Here is a 23,435-nt window from a genome sequence, read left to right on the forward strand (position 1 = left end):
AGTGTAGCTTGTCACGATGAAATCTGCATAATGTATCCATAATTTATATTTAGTATCCTACGCACGGAAGACCCGCACAAGTTCTGTCCCATGCACTAGATTCAGAATTGCCATGCCCTTCACTCCAAGTACAAATGATTGTTTTCCCGATTCGCTTTGAACTGAACATTTTATTTATAATGATGACTTCCGCTCTCTGCGACTCCATCCGCACGGGGTATAGTGCTTTTTCTCCGTATCCGTATCCCTTCATACATAGAGGCACATAGAGGCTTACAAATAAACCCGACTATGTGGATGTTCCACACAGTTGTAGACACAAATATTGACTTGTACACTTACAAATAGCTTCCGCAAATTCACTTCAATATACTTTTACTTCTCTCCTTTTATACCTTCTTTGGCTCTTTCCCTCTCCTATATTAAAATGCCAATATTTATAGCCACCTATGCGCCGTAAACGAGTGTAACTTAAAAAAATTACATCCTTTATGGTTAAGGTAACTTCTTGTTTCCGAATTCGAAACACTTGTAGTCAAGCGACTGAGATGGTCAGCGACTGAAACCCAAAATACAAAACAAATAAATATCAAATTGGATACGGAAAGTGCGTAAGTGTACAAACAAAGAGGACAAAAGAAGTTATTGGGAAATGTACGCTCATATATCAATATGTAAAAATGTAAATATACACTTTCCAGAAAAACTTAAATTGGAAATCTCTTCAAATTAAAGCTAATTTTAGGGCTTAATTTTGATAAGGCTTTCAGAAATAAAACCGTCTACGTTTTGTTGCTTACAACTTATTTACATTTTATTTATATTAAAGTTTATATAGTGTTTTAATAATAACGGATTAGCTTACGACCCTATCATATATGTGTGTATGTATCCGATCATTCTGGTACTCCATATGTTATAGAACACACACATATATCTGCAAAATGTTCATTTGCTAGAATTTTAAGTAAATCGATTTTGTATTTTTTTGCTGTTACTCATACCTTTGGCCGAGTGTGTCCGATTTCACTAAGTAGGCACGTGGTTGATTGGCGTGTTTTTCGTAAGGTGCATACAATAAATATTATTTCCCCCCCTTGAAGCGCCGCAAAAACACCCAAAACACATAAAAAACGTCCTGGTGCAATAATGAATTTTCAATTGAGGTCCTAGCCTTCCCTTGACATGTGGTCTGTTCTATTGATTGTGGCCAGCATTGTTTACGAGCAGTGGTAGTAGCCCTAATGCGGCAGCTCAAACACGTGCTGCCATTAAAAATGAATACGGGCCAAAGGGAGCAGTCCACGAAGAGGCTTGGTGGCATCCTGCAGACTTTTGAAAAACAGCTTTCCACTTTGGAAATTGAACCACCACGCGAAATAAGATCGTATCACTTTCCTCTTCACAATATCGGCCATGAACTAAGGTAATTTTGATTCCTTTTTCGTCTTTATATATGATATCGTCCGGTTTTTACACCCTTGCAGAGGGTATCATAATTTCAATAAGAAGTTTTCAAAGTTTCTTGATCAGCATCACTATTAGAGTCCATCTAGCATATAGCTCCCATAGGAACGACCGGAAAAAAATACAAAAAAAATTATAACTTTGCTGTTTTTTAATTTATTTTTTAGTTCTTCGACATATAGTAATGGTTAAATATTTTAGAATTACGGTTTTAATTGTATCAAAATCGAACGACTATATCATATAGCTCCCATAGAAATAATAAAAATATATAAAATAACTATCTATTAATTGAGCTGCAAATCATCATTGCTTCAATCATATTTTAAAGTTTTCAAGATTATTTAATTTTTGAAAAAGATGCAAGGATATGTGAACTTCGGCTTGCCGAAGTTTGCTTTCTTTCTTGTTTAATTTTTTTTTAGTTCTTCGACATATAAAAATGATTAATTATTTCAGAATTACGGTTTTAATTTCATCACAATAAGACTACTATATCATATACATAGCTCCCATAGAAACGATAAAAATATAAACAAAAATTTTTTTTATGTTACTTTTCTATTTTGTAATTTTATTTTTAAATTCTTTTTGACTCATTAATAATTTGCCAGTTCAGAATTACGCTTTTAATTCTATTAAAATCGGAAAACGATAACGTATAGCTGTTATAAGAACTATCGAATAATCATCAGAGCTCAATGCTTTCAAACAAATATGCAAGTAAATCATAAATTTAATGTTTTCAAGAATATTTAATTTTTGAAACAGCTGCAAGGGTATATGAACTTCGGCTTGCCGCACTTCCCTACACATAAGCTTGCTTAAAAAATTATGATTTAAATTTGAACGTTTGTATAATGCTCCGTCAGTAAATGACGACTGGAGGATAAGAATAAATTGCCTTGGCAACAAGCACCAAGCTGTTCTGAACTACATTTCTGTTGTTTCGGTGCGCAGGTCTAATATAATTAGATTGCCAATTTTCTAAAAAGGAAGTTTTCCCAAATTGGCAATCTTTACCGGAAAATTTTCAGCATTGTGGATTGCCACACAACAGGAAGGTCTAGATTGGAAATGCAATTTCTATTTAGACCCGCCTCAGTCGAAATGTATCGGAAACTGTTAGTTGACAATTATCTTCGGTCTTCACCGTTCACTATCAAAATGTAAACTTTATATAAAGCCTGCTCTGATGTTAATGTATTTGGTTTCGTAATAACGATATATACTAATATGTTATAAAGTATAATAATAAACCGACCTACCAACATTGTTGGGTATAATTGTACATATATACAAACGCGCATATCATACAATCTAGAGAAATAGTTGGATTACATGCTGTGGTCGGCACACATACTAACATGCTCGCACTTCTTTGTGTGAGTAATTTGCACGGCGAAACTTGTCAGTGTGTGTGCGGTTTTATACTGTTTGTGTCGGCCTCTGCCGCCGTGCTGCTGCTGCTCTGCCGTGTTGGCCTTAGCCTAAATAGGCCTTTCGGACCACTGATTTGATGAAACGATTAAAGAACACCAGAGTTTTTACTATTTAATTCCAAAAAACTTAAAATTATTCTTACAGGGACCGCCGAAATGCCGATATGCCGCCTCCTGAAGAAGATCAAACGAATAAGAAGGAACACTCTGACTTGGAGATGATTAAACAACTTCAACTAATAAGAAATAGATTACTTAGTCAGGTAAGTCCCTTAGCCTACACTTTAATGAGTTGAGAATAAAGAAAACCAAAAAATGTTTCTTTTTAAAAATGCTAATTTTTTTTTGATATGTTCCAAAATTATATATATTATATACCGCGCCATATTTACTTTTGTTTTAAATCTTTGAATGAAAAGGGACGATAGAGTAACGGACGGACTTATTCAAAATACATACGAAACAAAATACTAAATACTAATATCGTGCTAAGTAAGATAAGATTAATGCTTTCAAAATCGGTGAAGAGTCGGTAGTAGAGATGATGTGATAGATAGATGTGATAGTCACCACATAGTACTCTAAAAGGTTCATGCATATCATAGTTTGATCGACAATGGTAATAAGAGGAATATAGTTCCTAGTAATTCTGTTAGGCACATGGACATGTAGGCGACTCAGTAACTCGGGACTCTCCCCTTCTTCGTGAATAAGTTTACACATAAAAGTAATACCAGGCATCGTTATACGATAAGCTAATCGAATATATCCTCAGCTTAAGTTTTTTTTCTTAAAGTGAGTACAAATATTCTTATGTGAGTTCTTGGGCAAAATCTGTACTCAAAATGAGTATTCATGTTCTCAATTTCTGAACGTCAGAATTTTTCTCTGTGTATAAATTTGGTTGGTAGGATCTCATTCTTTTTCGGTCCGTTCGAACCTGATGCGCACAAACTAATGTTAAATTATGGAAAGGACGTAAGAGCCTTTGCCAAAGCGATTTTCCAAAATACGAGTGAAAAGTAGCAGGACCATGGTTATGGATTCAGCTTTGTGGGGAGCCCGTCGTGAGGGAGGGCCAAGGGAAATCAAGAAAGAAAGTACAAGCCAGTGGAAAGAAAAGCGTATTGTTTGGGTCCTGAATGGAGAGAACAATACAAAGGCTATTCAAACCTGCGCAAATGATGAAAGAAGCACTAAATAGGACTTTCACACAAAGCGGCACAGTGGAGTATAAAAGAATAATAATAAAAGCTTATACCACCGGCTTTGGGGAAATTCAAATAAAAGGAAATGTAATGTAAAAACATTACAAACATAACATGTATTGCAATAGATAAAATGTTCGTTAGGTACACATTATGAAAATATATATTATAAGAACAAAAAATTTTTACAAAAGTTCGATTGTATTCAAGAAAGCTCTGAATGCTTCATTGAAAACGTTGAATTCTTTCCGAACTACGTGACTACTTACTTTAATTTGGACATGGTAATTCTTCAAAAGGTACCTTAGATGTATTACGTGACCTTCTTACTGTTCCTGGCAGTGGTGCCACAAACGGCCAGCCGAAGTTTATATACCCTTGCAGCTGTTCCAAACATTTAAAATTATTTAATACAGCCGTATTCCGATTTTAATGCTTTATGTTCAACAAAAGTAAAGCTATGATGATTTATGCGATCGTTCCTATGGCAGCTATACATCATCATAGTCCGAATTCAACGTTCATACGGAGAGATGGACTTGGCTAGATCGTCTTGTCTATTGATCCTGATCAAGAATATATATAATGATATAGGGTCGGAAAAGCACTTTTTTACCTATTACATAGTTTTCAACGATTACAATATAGTAAAGTGTAAAAATATAAGCCTGCTTTCCGACCTTTTCAACATACGAAATGAACAAGCATCCGACTAAATAAATATGTTTTATGTTTTTAAAGGCTTTAAAGCTTAGGTAAAAATTTACGAGTAAGTCGTCTGGCTGCCAAAGGAATCTCAAATTCTTTGTTTTTGCGGGATTAGTTCACTTACTTATGTTATCATCATATCATGTCATATGTGCTACATATCAAAAGTAAAGGCTATATATACAAAAGTTCAAAAGAAACCGTACAGCACTTTTCAAAAAAATAATAACTTTTTCTTATAGTTTTAAAACTATTGTTTTAAGACCATTTAGCATTCGCCTCCTTCTTTCCGTGGACGTTGATGCACTATGATCAGTACAAACAAGTGGCCCTTACGACACCAGGGGGGCGTACAAAACGAGATCGCGAGAGGTGAAAGTGTTCTATGACAGACCCAGAAAAGCGACACCGTGACCTTTCCAACCCCTTGAGCTTCCCTTGCCGCTCCGGAGCACTCCTGCCGGCTTTAGTCCCTTGCCGGGGACTCGTCCTGTTCCTAAGATGCCGGTCGGAGAAAACTCTATGTAACTGCAAGTGTATTACAACTTTGGATGGTCGAAGAAGGTTTCCGTCCTCGATATAGATTTCAAAATCACATCCTTAACACACTTTAATTTAATGAGAAAAGCTAACATAAATGTGTTGTTTATTCCCTAACAATATACAACGATTACAAAACAATCAGTTTGCGAAAAAATTAATGAACTAACTTATTTTCCAAGCGATGAATTATGTTAAATTTTTTAATTAAACGTTCAATGCTTTGGTAAGTGGTTTTGTTTGCTTTGCTATAAGGGTTTTTCCATACGGACAAACAAATAATATTTTTCTTTGCGTGCATGTTGCTGTGTTTTGACCACCAAATATATTCGGGCCTATTTTGCTTATGATTTTTACCACCACCCAGTTTGAGTGTACTTATTACTCACCGGGGAATTATTCAAAGCATGGCGTAACGGTGAGGTAGCAGATTTTTGGCCGTAGCTGTCAATGAATAAGCAACTTCGGCGGAGTTCGGATTCAGACTCCGGCTTAACTAGGCTAATCGGCTTGGAATCACACTAATGTGATGTTTATCTGTCCAATACTTTGCCTAAAAGAAGGGGATGATTGACGATGATGATGGGCTGATTGTTGTTGTCAATGCGCAAAAGATCTAATGAAATCTGAATTTTCCGGTTTGAGTTTGCTTCCTAGGGTAGTTGTCAACAATGTGTGCTTAAAAAAAGACAATCACATCGCCGCCGCAATATATAGTCCCATCGAAAGATACCATCTCTTAGCTTGGAAGTTCAAAAGGGTCTCATTAAAAGCATATTTTCACACATAGGATTAAACCTTGAAGCTGTTGAGTACGCATATTATGCAAATTACCTGCTCTGAAGCACTTAAAAATACATTAAAAGCTGTCTGAATGAAAAAAATTGTTCTTAAACGGACGTTTAATAAAACGTCATCTACAAATATATCCAAAAATAAGATCTGACCATCAGAAACGCCATTTGAAGTTCTATTGCCATGGAAAACAAGTTTGTCACACATGATAGAGGTCAGTTATGTATTAGGCTGTATGTATATGTTTATTCGGTCAATATCTATCGGCTCATATAAAAATGATGTAAATCCGACCATTATTTTAGTTGTGCGCATTATTGTACATTTTCCAGCAGAGTCCGCCACCTAAAACCCGGTTATTTTCAATAGGCATATTTGTTATTTCAAAATTTGTTAGCTGAGTAAATGTTATTTAATGGTGGGGCCCTCGACTGTAGCTTTCCTTTCTGTTTTGATTCAGTGGTGCTCAAACTGCAGCAAAACAATTAAAAAAAAAATCCCACACAAGAAACGAAGTCAGTGTAGCGTCAAGGAAAAAACAAAAACATTTTCGCGATGCAAAACAAATGGCCCAATAAAATTGTTGTTGCCTTGGCTCGGTCTTATCAGTAACGAATTGGACCGCAAGGAAGAAACAAAAAGTTGTTAGTGTATAGCGGGCTTACCTATTGTGCCGCCCTCACATCTCCCTCTCCCTAAGCAGTGTAAATTTACAAAAACAATTGTGCACACATGCATAGGCTTGAGCACCCCTGCTTTATTTAGTAAGATTATACATACATATGTATAACTCTGTGAATGTAGTTCGGTTCGGTTGTGATTCAGTTTTGGATTTTCCGGAGATGAAGAAGCATTTCGGCGAGGGCACCGCCGCACCCGCCACATGCTAGCTACGGCCCTGTTCACACTGGCTTAACAGAAACAAAATATTTAACTGTCGACGTGTATATTTGATCATTCAAATCAATAAAAACTGATGCTTATGGCTGCTGTTGTTATTTATTTAAAGAACGATAAAATATTGTCTCTGTTACGAAAGATTTGGTGCGCTTTTGACTTTTTAAATTCATTTTTGAATTTAACACAAAGCAGAGTCTGGCGGTTGCATATCGATAACAGTCGATAGCTCAATAAATTATTTCTTGAGGAGTATTTTGAATATTTTGTCTTTGTTAGCCTGAGTACCGCTGTCCAAAAACCAAAACAAATATTTGCTACAAAAATTTGTGTGCTTTTTTTTCTACGTTTTATATTTTGGGAGCAATTTTAGTAGCTTGAACACCAAACCTTAAGCAAAAAATGTCATTAAATGAACAAGTGCCATTTGATAATATGAAATATTGACTTTAATTTGACCTGAGGGGCAAAAAGCTAGTCGACCTACAATTATCGCGGAAAACCACTCATAAACATACAGTGGGAAAAATAAGTGAAAGAACACTTTGCACAGAAACTTTATATAAAATGTTCGTAAATTTTTTTTTGCCCACAGTACATCTATGGGGATCGGGTGATCACCATAGGCCAACATCAGTGTATTAAGATTGTTTATATATTATATAGGGTCGAAATTGTCTGCTATACTGCGATTATTCGATAGTTCCTATGACAGCTATATGATATCGTTTTCCGATTTTAATCAAATTAAAAGCGTAATTCTGAACTGTCAAATTATTAATAAGACAAAAAGAATTAAAAAAAAAGTTACAAAACATTTTTTAAAATATTTTTATTGTTCCTATTTAATTATAAAATATTTAACCATTACTATATGTCGAAGTACTACAAAAAAAAGTAATAATTTTTTTTTTGGTTGTTCCTATAGCTATACGCTATAGTCGTCCGATCCGGCTCGTTCCGACTTATGTAAGTTTCATTTAAAACTGAGACACTAGTCCGGTAGAAACGGACGGACAGACGGGCATGACTAGATCGACTCTCCTCGTGATGCTGATCAAGAATATAAATACTTTATGGGGTCGGAAATGTCTCGTTCACTGCGTTGCAAACTTCTGACTGAATTTACGATACCCTCTGCAAGGGTATAAAGATATCGGCCTTAAAGCGAAACTAGGTGCATCTGTTTGGGACGAAAAGATCTTCCTTTTGATTTTTGTCAGGCTTAAGATTCAGAAAAGGTCTCCTACACAGTGTGGCCAACTTGTCACTGAAATTTGAATACCTTCTGCAAGCGTTTAAAAAGAAACATGGGCTCTAAAGCTAAACTATTCATTTCGCTTTTTGCCAGGGCATTGGGCAGGCCATCAATAAAATAACAGAAGCCCACACAAGCATTTTAAGATATAGGCTGACCTAAATCACTTCAGCAAATACAATGAACATTTTACAGCGATATTTATGAATTTTATGACATTTATGGATGAGTTCAGCATTTTGGTGTTGTCATGTATATAAAATATGAACTGGCTGATCAATTTATATGTGAGATGTTCTGCTTTCCTTCGCCCACACAATGAATCGGTTCATAGATTGAACAGCAATAGGGATGGGAAATGGAAATGGATTGCCATCCATACGGCGAGCGCCATTCACGGTTTGTATATGTATAAATAAGTCTTGTATGTGTTTGAAAGTGCAATGATGTACATATATAAAGCATTGGGACAGTTTATTGTTCATATTTTTGTGAGTTTTTCTATATTTATACATATGTGTTGATTTACTGCATGTGCTAGTGCAGATGGCACGCACACTTAGAAATCGTTTATTTGCTTTCCAAAGTGAAAATAATCCGCTAGCGCTTAAAAACCCTACCCTAGTAATTTCTTTATTAGTTTATTAATGTAACGAGCGTTTGTTAGTTCTAACTCTGATTTCGTTTTAAGCAAACAACCTTTTAAAAAAACTTTCCAGATTACATTTCCTAACTCTTACAGTTTTATGATCTCCGGAGTATTTAATATGACACAAGCAAAGAATAAAGTTCGAGTGAGATGTGCTATATCTGATGATACATACTGAATTATGATTTTCTGTTTCTGTTGCTGTTGCTGTTTCTGTTTCTGTTTTCATTCATAAATTTCGATCTTAAAAATAGAACTCTGTCTTTCCTTCCTATTTCTGTCCCCCCGTAATACCACTCCCTAGCTCTGCGCCTGCATTTGGAACACATACTCGTACTCCTCCTTCCTTTCGTTTCCTTTCCTTTCCTTTCCTTTCGGTTGTCATGCTCATGCAGCGATGAGGTTGTCATGCAGTGGCTTTGCAAGGTTAGCGCAATTTGATTAATGCTAGAATATTTTCAGAAAATTTTGCAAACGTATTTCCGGTGTGAATTGGAATCCTAACATACATATATTTACATATACTGACAAAGTGCACCACTGAACTTATAGGTTATTATATAACTTTGCATTGAAACTGGTGTTGGATATCTTATATCAAGTGACAGATTTTGATAGCTCATTACCTAAATTTCAGTTCCGTATGGTTTTTAGAACAATGCTTTCATATAGTCAGTTTGTAGCAGAGTCTAATAAAAACTGTCATTAAAAGCTAAAAGAAATAGTATCCATTGGGGTAATTGGCCAAACTTAAATTTAAGTTACTGCAATTTTGTTGATTAAGTGATGTCTTACCTTGTTAATTATACCCTTGATTAAAGTATTATAATTTCAGTCAGTCAGCTGGTACTGTATACATAATTCGGATCGAGCAGTAACGGCTTTAAGCTCCCATAGAATAAATCGGGCAAAATAATAAAACCAAAATGGAGAACCGCAGTAATTTTGTATTTTCCAATTGTTCATATCTTAGCTATATTATATAGCTGTCCGATCTGGCTGTAATACAAGTAGGAAGACTACTTTTGGGAAGGTTTCATGAAGATAGCTTTAAAACTGAGCGAATAGTTTGTGTAGAAACGGACGTACGGACAGATGGACGGACATGATCAAATACTCACTTTATAGGGTCGTAAATGCCAAACTTCTGACTAATATATTAAAACCCTCTGCAAGGGTTATAGCTTCTCTGTTTTTCAATTGATTCAAATATTATTCGATATATAGTATCAGCAAAGGTTATATATATTTACTTTAGATATATAATGAGTAGGTATATATAATGACAGGGTATACAAAATACGGCTTGTCGAAGTAAGCTTCCGTTCCCGTTCTATCGTGATACTTTTCTCACTTCATTACGGCTGCTTATAAATATCGAGGTCTGCACACTGGGTGCTGGGGAAGGGAAGGGAATGGAAGGGAAGGGTAGGGGAAGGGTCGCAGAGACAATTGGGGTACGCGTGCGGCAGGCGCGTGGTTTGGTGTTGGTCGTGTGCTGTTTTGAGATGATGGGAGAATTCTGATTCTTAGGGGCATGGCTGGAAAATGTGTTTTCCTATAGTATGTTGACATTCTCGTGAGCATCGTGCAGGGCAAGTGCACGTTAGGCACGTATGTATGTACACAATAAAAAAACTCCTTACAGTGTGGCCCTTAATGATTAATGACAACAGTTTTAGGAACTCGAGCCCTGCTACCGAATTAAAGAATTTTATAAAACATGATTCAAAATACTTAAATCCCAATACTCAGATTGTAATTGTAATTTTCAATTAATAATATTAAATTGTTAAATATTTCGATAATAATTATATTTATGTAATAGTTGCAAGATGGCGAGAAACAATTTGGAACATTTTCTGCCGTTGTACACCCAGTTGCGATGAACTCTCAACACTTCGGTCACATCGGGAAGTCCATGCTTAGCACGGCGGCTACATTCCGTAAAAGAACAATGCTTTAAATATATATATAAACGGCACTACATGTTGTGACGATGGATATTCAGCAATTCAGTGATTCAGACGTTTCGGGAATACCCTGACTATTTATTATACCCTTGCAGAGGGTATTATAATTTCAGTCAGAAGCTTGCAACGCAGTGAAGGAGACATTTCCGACCCTAGTGTATATATTCTTGATCAGCATCACTAGGGGAGTCGATCTAGCCATGTCCGTCTGTCCATCCGTCTGTCCGTCCGTCCGTTTCTACGCAAACTAGTCTCTCAGTTTTAAAGCTATCTGCATGAAACTTTCCCAAAAGTTGTCTTTCTATTGCAGGTAGTAGTCGGAACGAGCCGGATCGGACGAATATAGCATATAGCTCCCATAGGAACAATCGGAAAAATAAATGAAAAAAAAATATAGTTTTGATGTTTTTTATTTTTATTCAATGTTTTTAAACACATACTCAAGTTTATCATAATTTTAATGTTTTCAAGTGTATTTAATTTTGGCAATAGCTGTTAGGGTATATGAACTTCGACTTGCGGAAGTTTGCTTCCTTTCTTGTTTCAAATTATGTTTTTCAGATATAAATTAAGAAGTTATGTCAAAAAATTAAAAACCCAAAATTTTAAAACAAAATTCAAATGCAAATTTTTAGATGCTTAAGCCCAAGACTTTGAAGATATACAAGTTTGAAATCAAATGCACGAAAGAAAAGTTATGGATTTAGAACTGCAGGTTTCTGGCCACTTTTCTGCAAAGACGATTTTTTCGGAGATTTAGAAGGGGTTACATCACAAAAATGACAAAAAATCGACCCGAAATTACAAACCAATTTTTAAACGCAGAGTTTTAGAGACTGAAGCCCCAATACTTTAAAGATAAGCCATTTTGAAATCGGATGTTTGCAAGAAAAGTTATGGAACTAAAACTGCCGGTTTTTGGTACCTTTTTTACAATGATGTTTTTCGGTATTTAATTAAGTAACAGCATAAAGTAAAAATATCAACCCAAACTTTCTAAACCAAATTTAAATGCAAATTTCTATAGACTTAAGCCACAAGACTTTGAAGATATACAACTTTGAAATCGAAACATTATAGCTTTAATGTTTTTAAACATAAACGCAAGTAAATCATAATTTTAATGTTTTGAAGTGTATTTAATTTTGGCAATAGCTGTTAGGGTATATGAACTTCGGCTTGCCGAAGGTTTCTTCCTTTCTTGTTATTTTATAAAATAATTTAAAACGTTATATTTTACCCTGTGGGAGGTCCGACTTGAATACTACCTTCAATAGGAAGACAACCGTTGGAGAGTTTGCCTAGATCGGATCACCTAGTAATGCCGATCAAGAATACTTTATAGGGTCCGAAATTAAAGTACCCTCTGCAGAAGGCTATCAAGCTTAAAACCAGAAGGAACTCTGTAGTCGAGTGATTCGACTAAAGGTTATCCGTTACTCCAATTTCCAAATAATCATGAAAGGGGAGAAAAAAATTTATTATTTAAAACGACTGTATTTAAATGTTTATGTATGTAATGTGTTGTATTTATAAATCGAGTGCTCTGATTGACAGTTGACTTTTGTCAACTTATAACCAATGCAACTATGAACCTCGTAATTTAGTGGTGTTTCCCCTACTTTATTCCAGTAATCGAATTAATAATTAAAATATGGTCATTTTATCTTTTTTGTGTCGATTGGAGCGGCATGCGTAAGCCGGAGCACGCCTTTATAACTATTAATATAGCGTGATTGGGCTGAGTACCAACATGGGCAACTTTACTGCCATAATAAGCAAATGTTTTTTGTTTTCCAAGATAAATAAGTAAAGTTTTAATGGCAAGATTATGACAAGAATCGGGAGTATTAAAAGCCAAGTGCGTGGATTCAAATCCTCCAATCAACAATTATAATTAAGCGCCCCATGTCACTCCCTCAAAGGTATGGTACATCCAACACCAGTTTGCAGCCTATGTTTCTTCTAACGTGGTCAGAGGGGACTTTGGATAGGGTTGACGTCCATTCCCATTGCGCAGCTAATGACTCCTGAAATAGCAAATAAATCTGTGGTGAAGTGCGTGTATGTGCTACGCAATTAGTTTGAACAAGGCTTCCAGGGGTTGTTCGTTTGTGTGCGAAGCTCAGGAACTCAGGTAGGAAACTAAGGTGTAGGAGTAGTCACTATAACACGAAGAGATGTTGTACTGTTTAGTTTGTAGAGTTGTTTTAACAATGCTTCCTTTCTGTGCCTGTAAAATAAGTTTGTATCTCCCATTCAACGTGACTATCTAAGTATAAACTTGCTGCGTTGAGATGTTAATTCAAATAACACAAAATGAAATTATATTTTCAGTCAGAACGCAGGGAAGGAGGCATTTCCGACCTTATAAAATCTATATATATTCGTGATCAGCATAACAAGGGGAGTCGATCTTTAATTGAATCAGCCAATTGCTTGGCGGAAAGTTTCCGTGAGTTTTTACGGAATTTAACGTCTGAGTCCATCGGAAGTAAAAACTGGAACAGTCTGGGAAATTCAAATCCGTTTGAATATGAAAACTGGAGCAGGGCGAATGAATAAGCAAATAATAATAACAAACATGCCCCAAAAACATTCGGGCTTAAACAAGTGCCGACTGCCAACCTGCTTGCTTAGAGCAAGCATTTTCGACTTGGCTATTGATCCTGATCAAAACTATTTACCTGTTCCCTTTTTTTAAGCAAGTAAAATATACCCTTTTACATTAACATTTTTAGAAAGTTGACAAACTCTGCGGTGAAGGACAAGTGCGACAAGTGCGTGCAATTGTTCCTCCCGATGTTACTCTACAATACAGTGTTGCGTATTTGCTAGCAGATATAGTATCGTTTGAAAAAAAACCAATTAATATTTATTTCTGTTGATATTTTAGTAGAAAGGATGAGTTGTAACGCCCTAACTAGCTGTCAAAGTCTGATGAAAAGAAAATACTGTTGAGATTGGCCTGGCATTGGTCTTGCGGCGGCAGTAGAGCTACTGCTATTAAAATTCATTGGCACGCTCCGTGTGTCGCCTGCCAACAAAGCTTAATCTGATAAAAATTGAAGCAACCGCAGTACCGCAACCACCAGCTGAGACATTCAACCGCCTAGTTGTCGAATCCGAATTCCCAAGCGACAGTTCTTGTCGCCGAAAGCTGTAACAAAAACCGTTAATATTCCAATAACCCAAGGTACTCACAAGTCAGGCGGAGCAGCGGAAGAGTGCCGGTGGCATGGAGGCATGGAGGCATGGAGGCATGGATGCTGCAAATTACACAGATGACACGCTGTGTCATCGCTACATTGACTGACTCCTTAGTCCTGGAAGATGACTGGGGAAAAAGTTTCCTGTGCGTTGGGCCTTTTGCTTATTGAATAATTTCGCATTGTCGTTTATATCTGGTCGCTTTGTTGCTGGTTTTACAAGTGCTCTTGCAAAGGGCTCGCCTAACGATTTTGTTTTTGAATGGCACTAACAGAAAATCAATACCGTTTTCTTTCAAAAAAAAAAAAAGCAGCCATCTGAGATCCGACGATGAGATAAGATGAAAACAAATATTTAAAATTAGGCCCAATGGGAAAACAAATAATACGCAACGGGTGGTGGGCGGTCCTTCTGCTTCTCTTAAAGTTTTAAACTTTTTTGCAAAATTAATTAGAATTGTTAGCCCAGCATCCGAGTTCGCGAGTTCAAGCATCGAATGAACTGCAATTCCAGCGCATTAAAATATTAAAATGTAATGCAAAAGGGATTATTCTGATTCAAAATTTAATTTTTTCCTTCAGAACCAAAATGCCGTAAAATTCAAATGAAATTCAACTCAATTATAATAATAAACTGCTCCTTTTATGTCGCTGCCATTAATCTGTGTTTGCGTTGTTGCTGCTTTTGACAGCGCTGTGGACAGTATGTCCTGACTATGAGGCACCCCATCCTACGAAGTATTCGCAATGTACAAACTGTCAGTGATAATATTTAATTATATTTGTGGTCGCTAAGTAGTGACAATTTCCGAACAAATAGTGGGACATGCACAACGCTTCTCTTTATGTTTGGTCCACCAAATTACATTGAGCTTAACTTTGTCGTCGGCATTCATCATTTGATTCTTCTTGTTCTTTGAGGACAAAAGGAAATAACGAGGAGAAAAGGCCCTTTAGGTTCTAAAAATTCTACCATTTCATCTATAAACACACTGACACACGATAGTTAACACTCATCGTTTTCTCGTGATAAGTTCTCTTCGCGTGTAATGAAGCTCCATTTATTATTCTTCTTTTTTCCGGTTGCGGTACAGTCACCGAAAACGTATTCGAAATAGTTACATTGGTTGTAACCGTAACTGTACCCGAAACCGATATTTGATTCGGTTTCAATCCCTGGACTTATCATATGATTCGACGTTAAATAATAAGCAATTGACAGCCCATCCGGCCCAGTATTGGTTTTGATAACATTCTCTTCAACATTTACGTGTTCAAGGATGTTCGGCAATAAACATTAAAAAGTTTTGTATGTAATCAAAACTAGTGTTCCGAAACGAACCTCCTCCCCGCCCTTAACTTATTTTAGGTAGTCACAAATATCAGCGGCTTCGCTCTTACAATTTAGAGGACGTGGTAACATGACAACAATACCTTACAGCTAAAGCTTTTTTGATATACCACTAGGGTATACCTATAAACCGCCGAGGTTACACCTGTGCTTTTCGCCGAGTTTTAACAAAGGATCCAACGCAAAAAAATGGCAAGCGAATAAAACTCGAACGCTTGTCCTGATGGCTCTTGGAATGGCACATGGAAGGGAGAGTACTCCAAGCAGGGTGATGCAACTGCACGTGCAGGTCATTGAATGGCTGGGCAATACAAATAATGAATTGTACTTTCTGGGGAGGAACGTCTGTGGAAGCGGCGGAGCCGCCACTCAACTCCTGGCTTTATTCTAATTACGAGTACAAGCCGCTAAGCCGCTACAAAAACAACCCTCGGCCCACCCGCGCGCCTAATGTCAAGTGCAAATGTCTTGGTCAGAGCAAAGGTCGCGTCATGTGGGAGACGAGATTGGGGGTCTGCATTCGCTCTTCAATAGCTGCGTATTTCATCTTGGACCGCCCATCGTTTGCTGGGTAATTGTTTTTTCTTTCTTTGCACGACAATTTGTAACTTTGTTCCACCTCGACGTCGCTTCCCCTTCAACAGCATCCTGAGTCGGCGTCAATTCAATTACGAATTATTTAACGTTCGCACTGCAAACGGGACACGCACGAAGCCTTCACATGTCGTCCGCACCTTGTCAGACTGTTTCTCTCGGCCAGGAAATTTGGAAATAGATTGGGGAAATTGAAATTTGAATTGAAAACTGGATTTGTAGCAAATTATTATATCTGCTGTTCGAGTGGAACCAGCCGACACCAATTTTTAGGCCAGTCGTTGGCAAGTTAGCAAAGATTATGGAGCTTTTGGTTAGCTACTTTTGTTCACCCAATCCAATCCAATCCAATCCAATCCAATCCAACTGCAACGGAAAATATTTCAGTTTGAAAAATAGTATGTATTGTGGCATTCGCATATGTAGTTGGTAGTCCCAATCTTCTGACCACCCACCATCCACAATGGGAATAAAGCGCTCATTTAAGCCCGAAAACAATGGGTGCTCTAATGATGGGAAAACGCCAGGCAGTTCCAGTCCCGCCTAGAAGGAGATGATTAAATCTCTGACAACAAAAGACAAAATAGCATTCAAATTAGAAGCTCATTGTCGATGTTTTGTTGCCAAAGTAGCGCCACAGTCAATGCATTGGGACATCCAGCGCCATTGTTCCTGCCACACAATGGGGTCACAAATGAAGAGCTGGGATGTATTCGCACAGGCTGAAGCCTACGGAAGTGCCGTAGATCGAAAGCCTGGACGGAGGCTTTGACTTCGGACGTGGCCATATTAGAAGCAGAGCGATACGGTCTGTCATCACGTTGAACCAAACCAAGCACAGCAGCCACCGCCACCCCGCCAATAACACGGATAATAACGATCATCAATCGACGTCATCAATCTTCATCCATTAAACATTGGACATGGTCGAAACACAAACCCAACTGGCAAATTTGGGACTCCCATCCCCCACTTTACTGCATCTTACTTTAAAACTTATCGATGTATGAAAAATGAGATAGAGGTAATTTTCCCAAAAGACGAAAACAGCTATACAGACGGATGGACAGTCGGACATGACTAGATCAACTCTCCAAGTGATTCTAATCCAGAACATATATAGGGTCGGAAATGGCTCCTTAACTTAATTATAACATCTTCTGCAATTTTGCTTTAAATGCTATAAAAATATCCAACTAAATATAATTATAAATACTGTTTAAGCCAAATTAAAAACACACAAACTAAAATTGATTCTATTGCTGAAATTGTGTCAAAATCAGAGATTTCATTTTTGGAAACCCCAATTATATGGGCTACATAATTAAAAGTATCGTAAGCAGCGGAACCCTTAGCTAATGCTCCAATTATGATTGAAAACCAAATTATGATGGAAAGGTACAAATGGTTCGTAGAATTTTTTGGCTGTGTACCTGTGTTGTTCGCGAAGTGTAAAATTAGATATTTTCTCACATGTACACTGATCATGTATCTTGCTGATCGGAGGTTTATATCCTATAACTTTCATTAATAGCGGATTTAATATTAACCCTGATATATTTAACATTTTCTATCCTTAAGCATTTTGTCTACGTACACTCAAAAAACTAAATTCCTTTAATTTTAGGACAAAATTGCCTTGAAACTTGAGACTTCCATATAAAATTTAGGACAACATGTCCTAAAACGATTTAAGGTTCTTTTAAGTAATGACTTCCTAAATTTGAGCATTTCATACAAATTTACGAAGTCATTACTTAAAAGAATTATTCCTAGTGATAAGGCAATTAATCCTAAAAGCAAGGAATTTGTTTTCTGAGTGTATTTTTTTTTGTTTAACTGTGCTAAGTGGTTGGTTTTGCTAGTGTAACTGTAAAGTGAATTTGGATATGGTCGGTTGAATAATTTACCATTAACCATAACTAAGTATAAAACATATCAGTTTAAAAAATAAAATCTAGCATTATAAGACGTGAAATTCTTATAATTTATACTTTTGCCTTTACCAAAATATCTTATGAAAGGGTAAGTCAATGAGTTTTTATAGAAATTGGTTGTATTAGATTGGTGATATGTTAGGAATACTTGTTCCTTTAACGTGGAAATACCATATTGCACTTGCCGCCATAAAGTTTGTGAGTATCTAGTCAACTGGCGCGCTGGAGTTTTTAAGACCCAAGGCGCGTCAGGCAATCCTTTTGCGTTTTTATTATTACCGACGTCTGCCTTGCCCCAAATGATGAATAAATAACGAAAATAAAAGAAACAGACACCATCCCCGGCATCTTGAAGAAGGGGCAGCCTCAACTTTGAGATATAAAGTGTAGTGGCCGATTACTCTGAATGATGTAAGCATAACAAAGCACAAACATGCATATATATAACGTTAAGAATAGGATAGGTTGCAAGGGTATGAAAATACATATACAAGCAACGAAGAGGAATTTGCGACTCAATGAGGAAGGGGAGACTATATGTATTCTAGGCCACGGGGAATTCAGGACCAAGACTATACTTTTTTAAGACTTTAGAAATACAAGCCTTATGCTTCGAAATTTGTTTTACCTAATCCGGCTGCAACGATACAATATAGCGGGAACTAGGGTGGGTAAAACAATCGATCTAACTATCGGTATTATCGATGGTCGAACAATTTAGCAAAAATAGATAATACAATTTTATTATATTGGTATATTTAAAGAAAATTTGGAGTATACTGCGGTGTATTTATATTTTCAACTTTCATGTAACACGGCATTTCCAAATAGTTCGAGAAGGATCAATTAAGGCTGAGAAGTTCCAAAAACACGTATTGAGACAGAGGGCGAAGCGTTATATGACGATTTCGTTTTTATACCCTTGCAGAGGGTATTATTCCGACTCTATAAGGTATAAATATTCTTGATCAGTATCACTAGGAGAGTCGTTCTAGCCATGTCCGTCCGTCTGTCTGTCCGTTTCTAGTCTCTCAGTTTTAAGGCTATCTGCATGAAACTGCATAGCTTCAATGTTTTTAAACATACTCGCAAGTCAATCATAATTTAAATGTTTTCAAGAATATTTAATTTTTGCAATAGCTGCAAATGAACTTCGGCTTGCCGAAGTTCGCTTCCTTTCTTGTTTGAGAAAGTTTTGAACGGACCATGGGCTCCAAGCCAATTGAATGTCATTCGACTCGTATTTTCAACAAAATTTTAACTGTGCTAAAAAAGTGCGAGTAATTTTATGTGAAACCACCAATTCTATGTGACACCACCAACGTAGCAGAGTAAATATTCGCGGCGCATACACCCTTGACGGATTTGCACTGGGTTCGAGAACCCAAGAATGAGTACATTTGACGGATGTAAAGCAATTGTTTGGTAGCAAACAAAACATTTTAACAACAAAGCGCATCCCTAGCACCCTCTTCTCATTCCCCATCCGATGAGCTGGGCTGTAAGGGTATACTTGAAAACTTGACATTGTGTCGAGTTCGTTTCGCGGCGTTAATGAGGTGCCGGTGTCAGGGTTGCGGTTTCTCCTAGGATGGGAGCCAGAGGGCGCATATTGTTGGTGGAAGACAAGAGGTTCGGGGCTTAAAACACTTGCTGATTTAATTGAAGCTAAAGCTTTATTTTGAGTTTATAATGCTAGTGCAATAGATAGCCCCGGTTGCCCAAAAACCACCACCTTATGGTTCCAGACCGAAATCTGCTATTGAAAATGACAGTTCGATTATGTTTTCTGCCAAGAAAACAAGCACTTACCAATTAGTAAATCGGATTTAAAGCTAGAAAAGCTTGCAGGTTCCAGAATTTTTGGGGCCCAGCTGAATTTCACAATACCCTGACAATAATTGAGATGAAACAAAACGCAATATACAAATGAAGTACAATTTAATAATGAAAATAAACAAATAAATAAATAAGTCTGACCATGGCGGGTGGTTGACAATAAGGGAGGCGGATGCGCCTGGCCGAGGGTTTTCGAAACAGAGTGACGGTGACTGTCAAAGTAAACGAATTGAATAAATAAGCAAAGACAACATACGCCCAAAAATCAACAATAAAACTGTACCAACATATACATATACACAACAACACGAAACGAAACGGAGCGCAAACAAAATAAAATAACGGAATAAAACAATCAGGAAATGGTCCTTTGATCTTTTTCCGCCTCCTCCACGCTTAACCCACGCCTAAGAATGCGTAATTTTCGACTGGTTCATAGACGCTTTTGAAGCCATAACCAAAGTAACAAGATAAACAAATGAAAAGGCAAATAAAAATTGTGTAAGTCGCATTCGATTATGGTTGGCTCGTTGGAAGCTAAGCACGCCTTTAGCCTATATTAGGTTTGTTATTGGAGTATTTATATATCCACACATTGATGGTATGGTGACGGACAAATCTAAACTTTTTTTGGAGGCATGTTCCTCCAGATTTACAAAGATTAATGGGTTATCTAACTGCAGTTCTTGAGCAAGTTGAACAATCCAAAAGCAAGCGATAGACACGGTATTCCATATACTAATACTAATACTAACAACACTGGTTTACAAATTTAAATCGATGAAATCCTCCAGAGATCAAACCTTGATTTTCCAGAAAATTATTTTCCGGAGGATTTCATCGATTAAAAAAAAGCAAGAAAGGAAGCAAGCTTCGGCAAGCCGAAGTTCATATACCCTAGCAGTTATTGCAAACAAAATTATTTTTAAAAACATTAAAATTATGGTTTACTTGCGTATATGTTTAAAAAAATTGAAGCTATGATGATTTGCAGCTTAATTATTCGATAGTTCCTATGGCAGCTACATATATGATATTGTTTTCCGGTTTTAATAAAATTAAAAGCGTAATTCTAAACTGTCAAATTATTAATAAGTCAAAAAGAATTTTAAAAAAATTACACAATAGAAAAGTTAAATTAAAAAAAAATTTGTTATATATTTTTATTGTTTTTGTGGGAGTTGTAGTCGTCCGATTTTGATGAAATTTAAACCGTAGTTCTGAAATATTTAACCATTACTATATGTCGAAGAATTAAAAAAAAAATTAAAAAACAGCAAAGTAATATTTTGTTTTATTTTTTTTCCGATGCAATAGAAAGACAACTTTTAGGAAAGTTTCATGCAGATAGCTCGATAGACACTCCTAGTGATGCTGATCAAGAATATATATAATTTATAGGATCGGAAATTTCTTCTTCACTGCGTTGCAAACTTATAACTAAAATTATAATACCCTCTGCAAGGGTATAAAAATGGTACCATACGAACAATTTTGAGTGTAATTTTTTTTAATCAGGGAGTCCATTTGGTGGATTTTATTAATTTAAATTTGTAAGCTTGTGTCATTATATATGTCTTTGAATCTAGCAACTTGCGTTTCAAAAATGAACCAGAACGGATTTTACCGTTCTTGGTTCCAAGACATCCCTCACAGTTTTTGTTCAATTTACACGATTTAACTTCACATTTTCGGGATATTATTACCATGCTTACTTAAAATAATTTAAATCATTATTCTTAAAATACAAAAGAGGCGGAAAATATTTAATTTTTTCTTGTTTATTTACTTATTTAACAGGTTTGTGTATTTCGGACAAAAAATTATTTTAATTTCTAAGGCGTTTAATCCTGAACAACTCACAAACGTGGATTTTTGGAGACAACTATACTTTAAAAAAAGTGAACACAGAACTTAAATAGGGCAGAGTAGACAGAGTATCGGAATGAGATGACCACCCGCTCCATCCGCCCCAACAGCTCCAATATTAAAAAAAAATTTCTTACACACCCACTTCTCCAGAACCAAATGACTTTCTGCGGTTTAGGCCTTTAACGACTTAAAGTATACAGGTGAAAAACGTTACTTACACTTGGAAGAAAAATGGTACCATACAAACAATTTTGAGTGTAATTGTCTAAATCAGGAAGACCCAATAGAAAATTAAAGTTTGACCCCTGGGGGATTTTTTCGATTTAAATCTGTAAGCCAGTGTTATTGACCGCTTCTATTCTAAGCTATTTTCTTTGAAATTCTTTAAAATTAAAGCACTAATAAAATAATTGTTTTAAGAACCACAAAACGGGTTCATCCCTTTTTAGCAAGACAAAATATATATTTTTTATCTTCGTCGTAAGAAAGTTATAAAGGGGGTTGCCTTTTATTGAACCGGACATTTTTCGTGGGTAACGTTTCCGAAAAATACGAAAGTATTTATTAGTTCGCGCCGCAAGTGCCACTTCTTATATTATTAAAAACGCCCTTTTTATGGTTAAGTCAGTAGTTCGCAGTGGGCGGCGTAGAGTTCGTTTTCATACGCTTGCAGAGGATATTATAATTTCAAAGTTGTCTTCCTGTTGCAGGGGATATATAAGTCGGAACGAGCCGGATCGGACGATTACGCATATGGCTTCCATAGAAACAATAGGGAAAATATGTTGTAAAAATTAAAACTTTTCTGTTTTTTTATTTTTTTTTCTTAGTTTTTTTAGATGTATAGTAATGGTATATTATATCTGAAGTTTAGAGGTTATATAGAATTCTTAATTTTTGCAATAGCTGCAAGGATATATAAACTTCGGCTTGCAGAAGTTTGCTTCCTTTCTTGTTTTAATTGGGCCCGGTTTGGTAAAATAATTTACTTAAATTTTGTTGAAAATACGGGTCGAGTTTGCTTGTGTCCGATGCTCCGATCAAAAGTTATTCCAGAAATCCTTTTTTTTTATATATTTTAAAAATTAACATTCTCTGTTTGTCATTTTCACTTGTTGTATTTATTTATTTATTTATTCGCAAATGGATGGATAAATCCTTTCCTGGCTATCAGCTAACTTAACTCTAAAACTTAATATTATTCCCTAAGCCATTGCCTTAGCACATCCTTCTTGGATCCCCAAACCAATCGAATACTTAGTGCCAAAGAGTTAAAAAGTCTTAAAGTTCTTAGGATTGGCTCATTCCGCGCATAGTTGAAAATGGGATAATTTTTCTTGTATTGGGCAAGTTGTTAGAAAAAAGATTTTCTTCAACTTTTTGAACACCTAGCTTACTTAGCGGGAAATCGGCTGGAAAAGCAAACTTCTTAGCTTCTAAAAGCTTTAAGTCGTTTAAAAGGTATTGTCAAATGCTAATCACGCTGCCAAAACATAATTGGTCTTAATAAAATATATTCACATTATTTGGTTTTCTTTTTTATTTTTTACACTTTTTTGAAATTTATAAAAAAAACGGCCGAAACGTGCCGGATCGGACGACTTTACAATACAGCTTTTATGGAAACAATCGGAAAAATTTTGAAAAATTACAACTACGCTGTTTTTTAATTGATTTAAATATACTTCGATAGTTA

At 36.2% G+C, this 23,435-nt stretch overlaps 1 protein-coding gene across 3 annotated transcripts in view; it reads left to right on the top strand.

Moving 5' to 3' along the window:
* The window catches only part of LOC128263777 (transcription factor SOX-6), a 56,462-nt gene that overhangs the window by 19,294 nt on the left and 13,733 nt on the right, over positions 1-23,435 (top strand). For all 3 annotated transcript variants that reach the window (XM_052998970.1, XM_052998969.1, XM_052998968.1), the window contains exon 3: positions 3,055-3,172. In XM_052998970.1, the coding sequence (XP_052854930.1) occupies positions 3,074-3,172 (99 nt within the window). In that variant the 5' untranslated portion in view covers positions 3,055-3,073. The remainder of the gene's footprint in view (positions 1-3,054; positions 3,173-23,435) is intronic.

The sequence above is a fragment of the Drosophila gunungcola genome, unplaced genomic scaffold, assembly GCF_025200985.1.
Source record: "Drosophila gunungcola strain Sukarami unplaced genomic scaffold, Dgunungcola_SK_2 000018F, whole genome shotgun sequence".
Lineage (NCBI taxonomy): Eukaryota > Metazoa > Arthropoda > Insecta > Diptera > Drosophilidae > Drosophila > Drosophila gunungcola.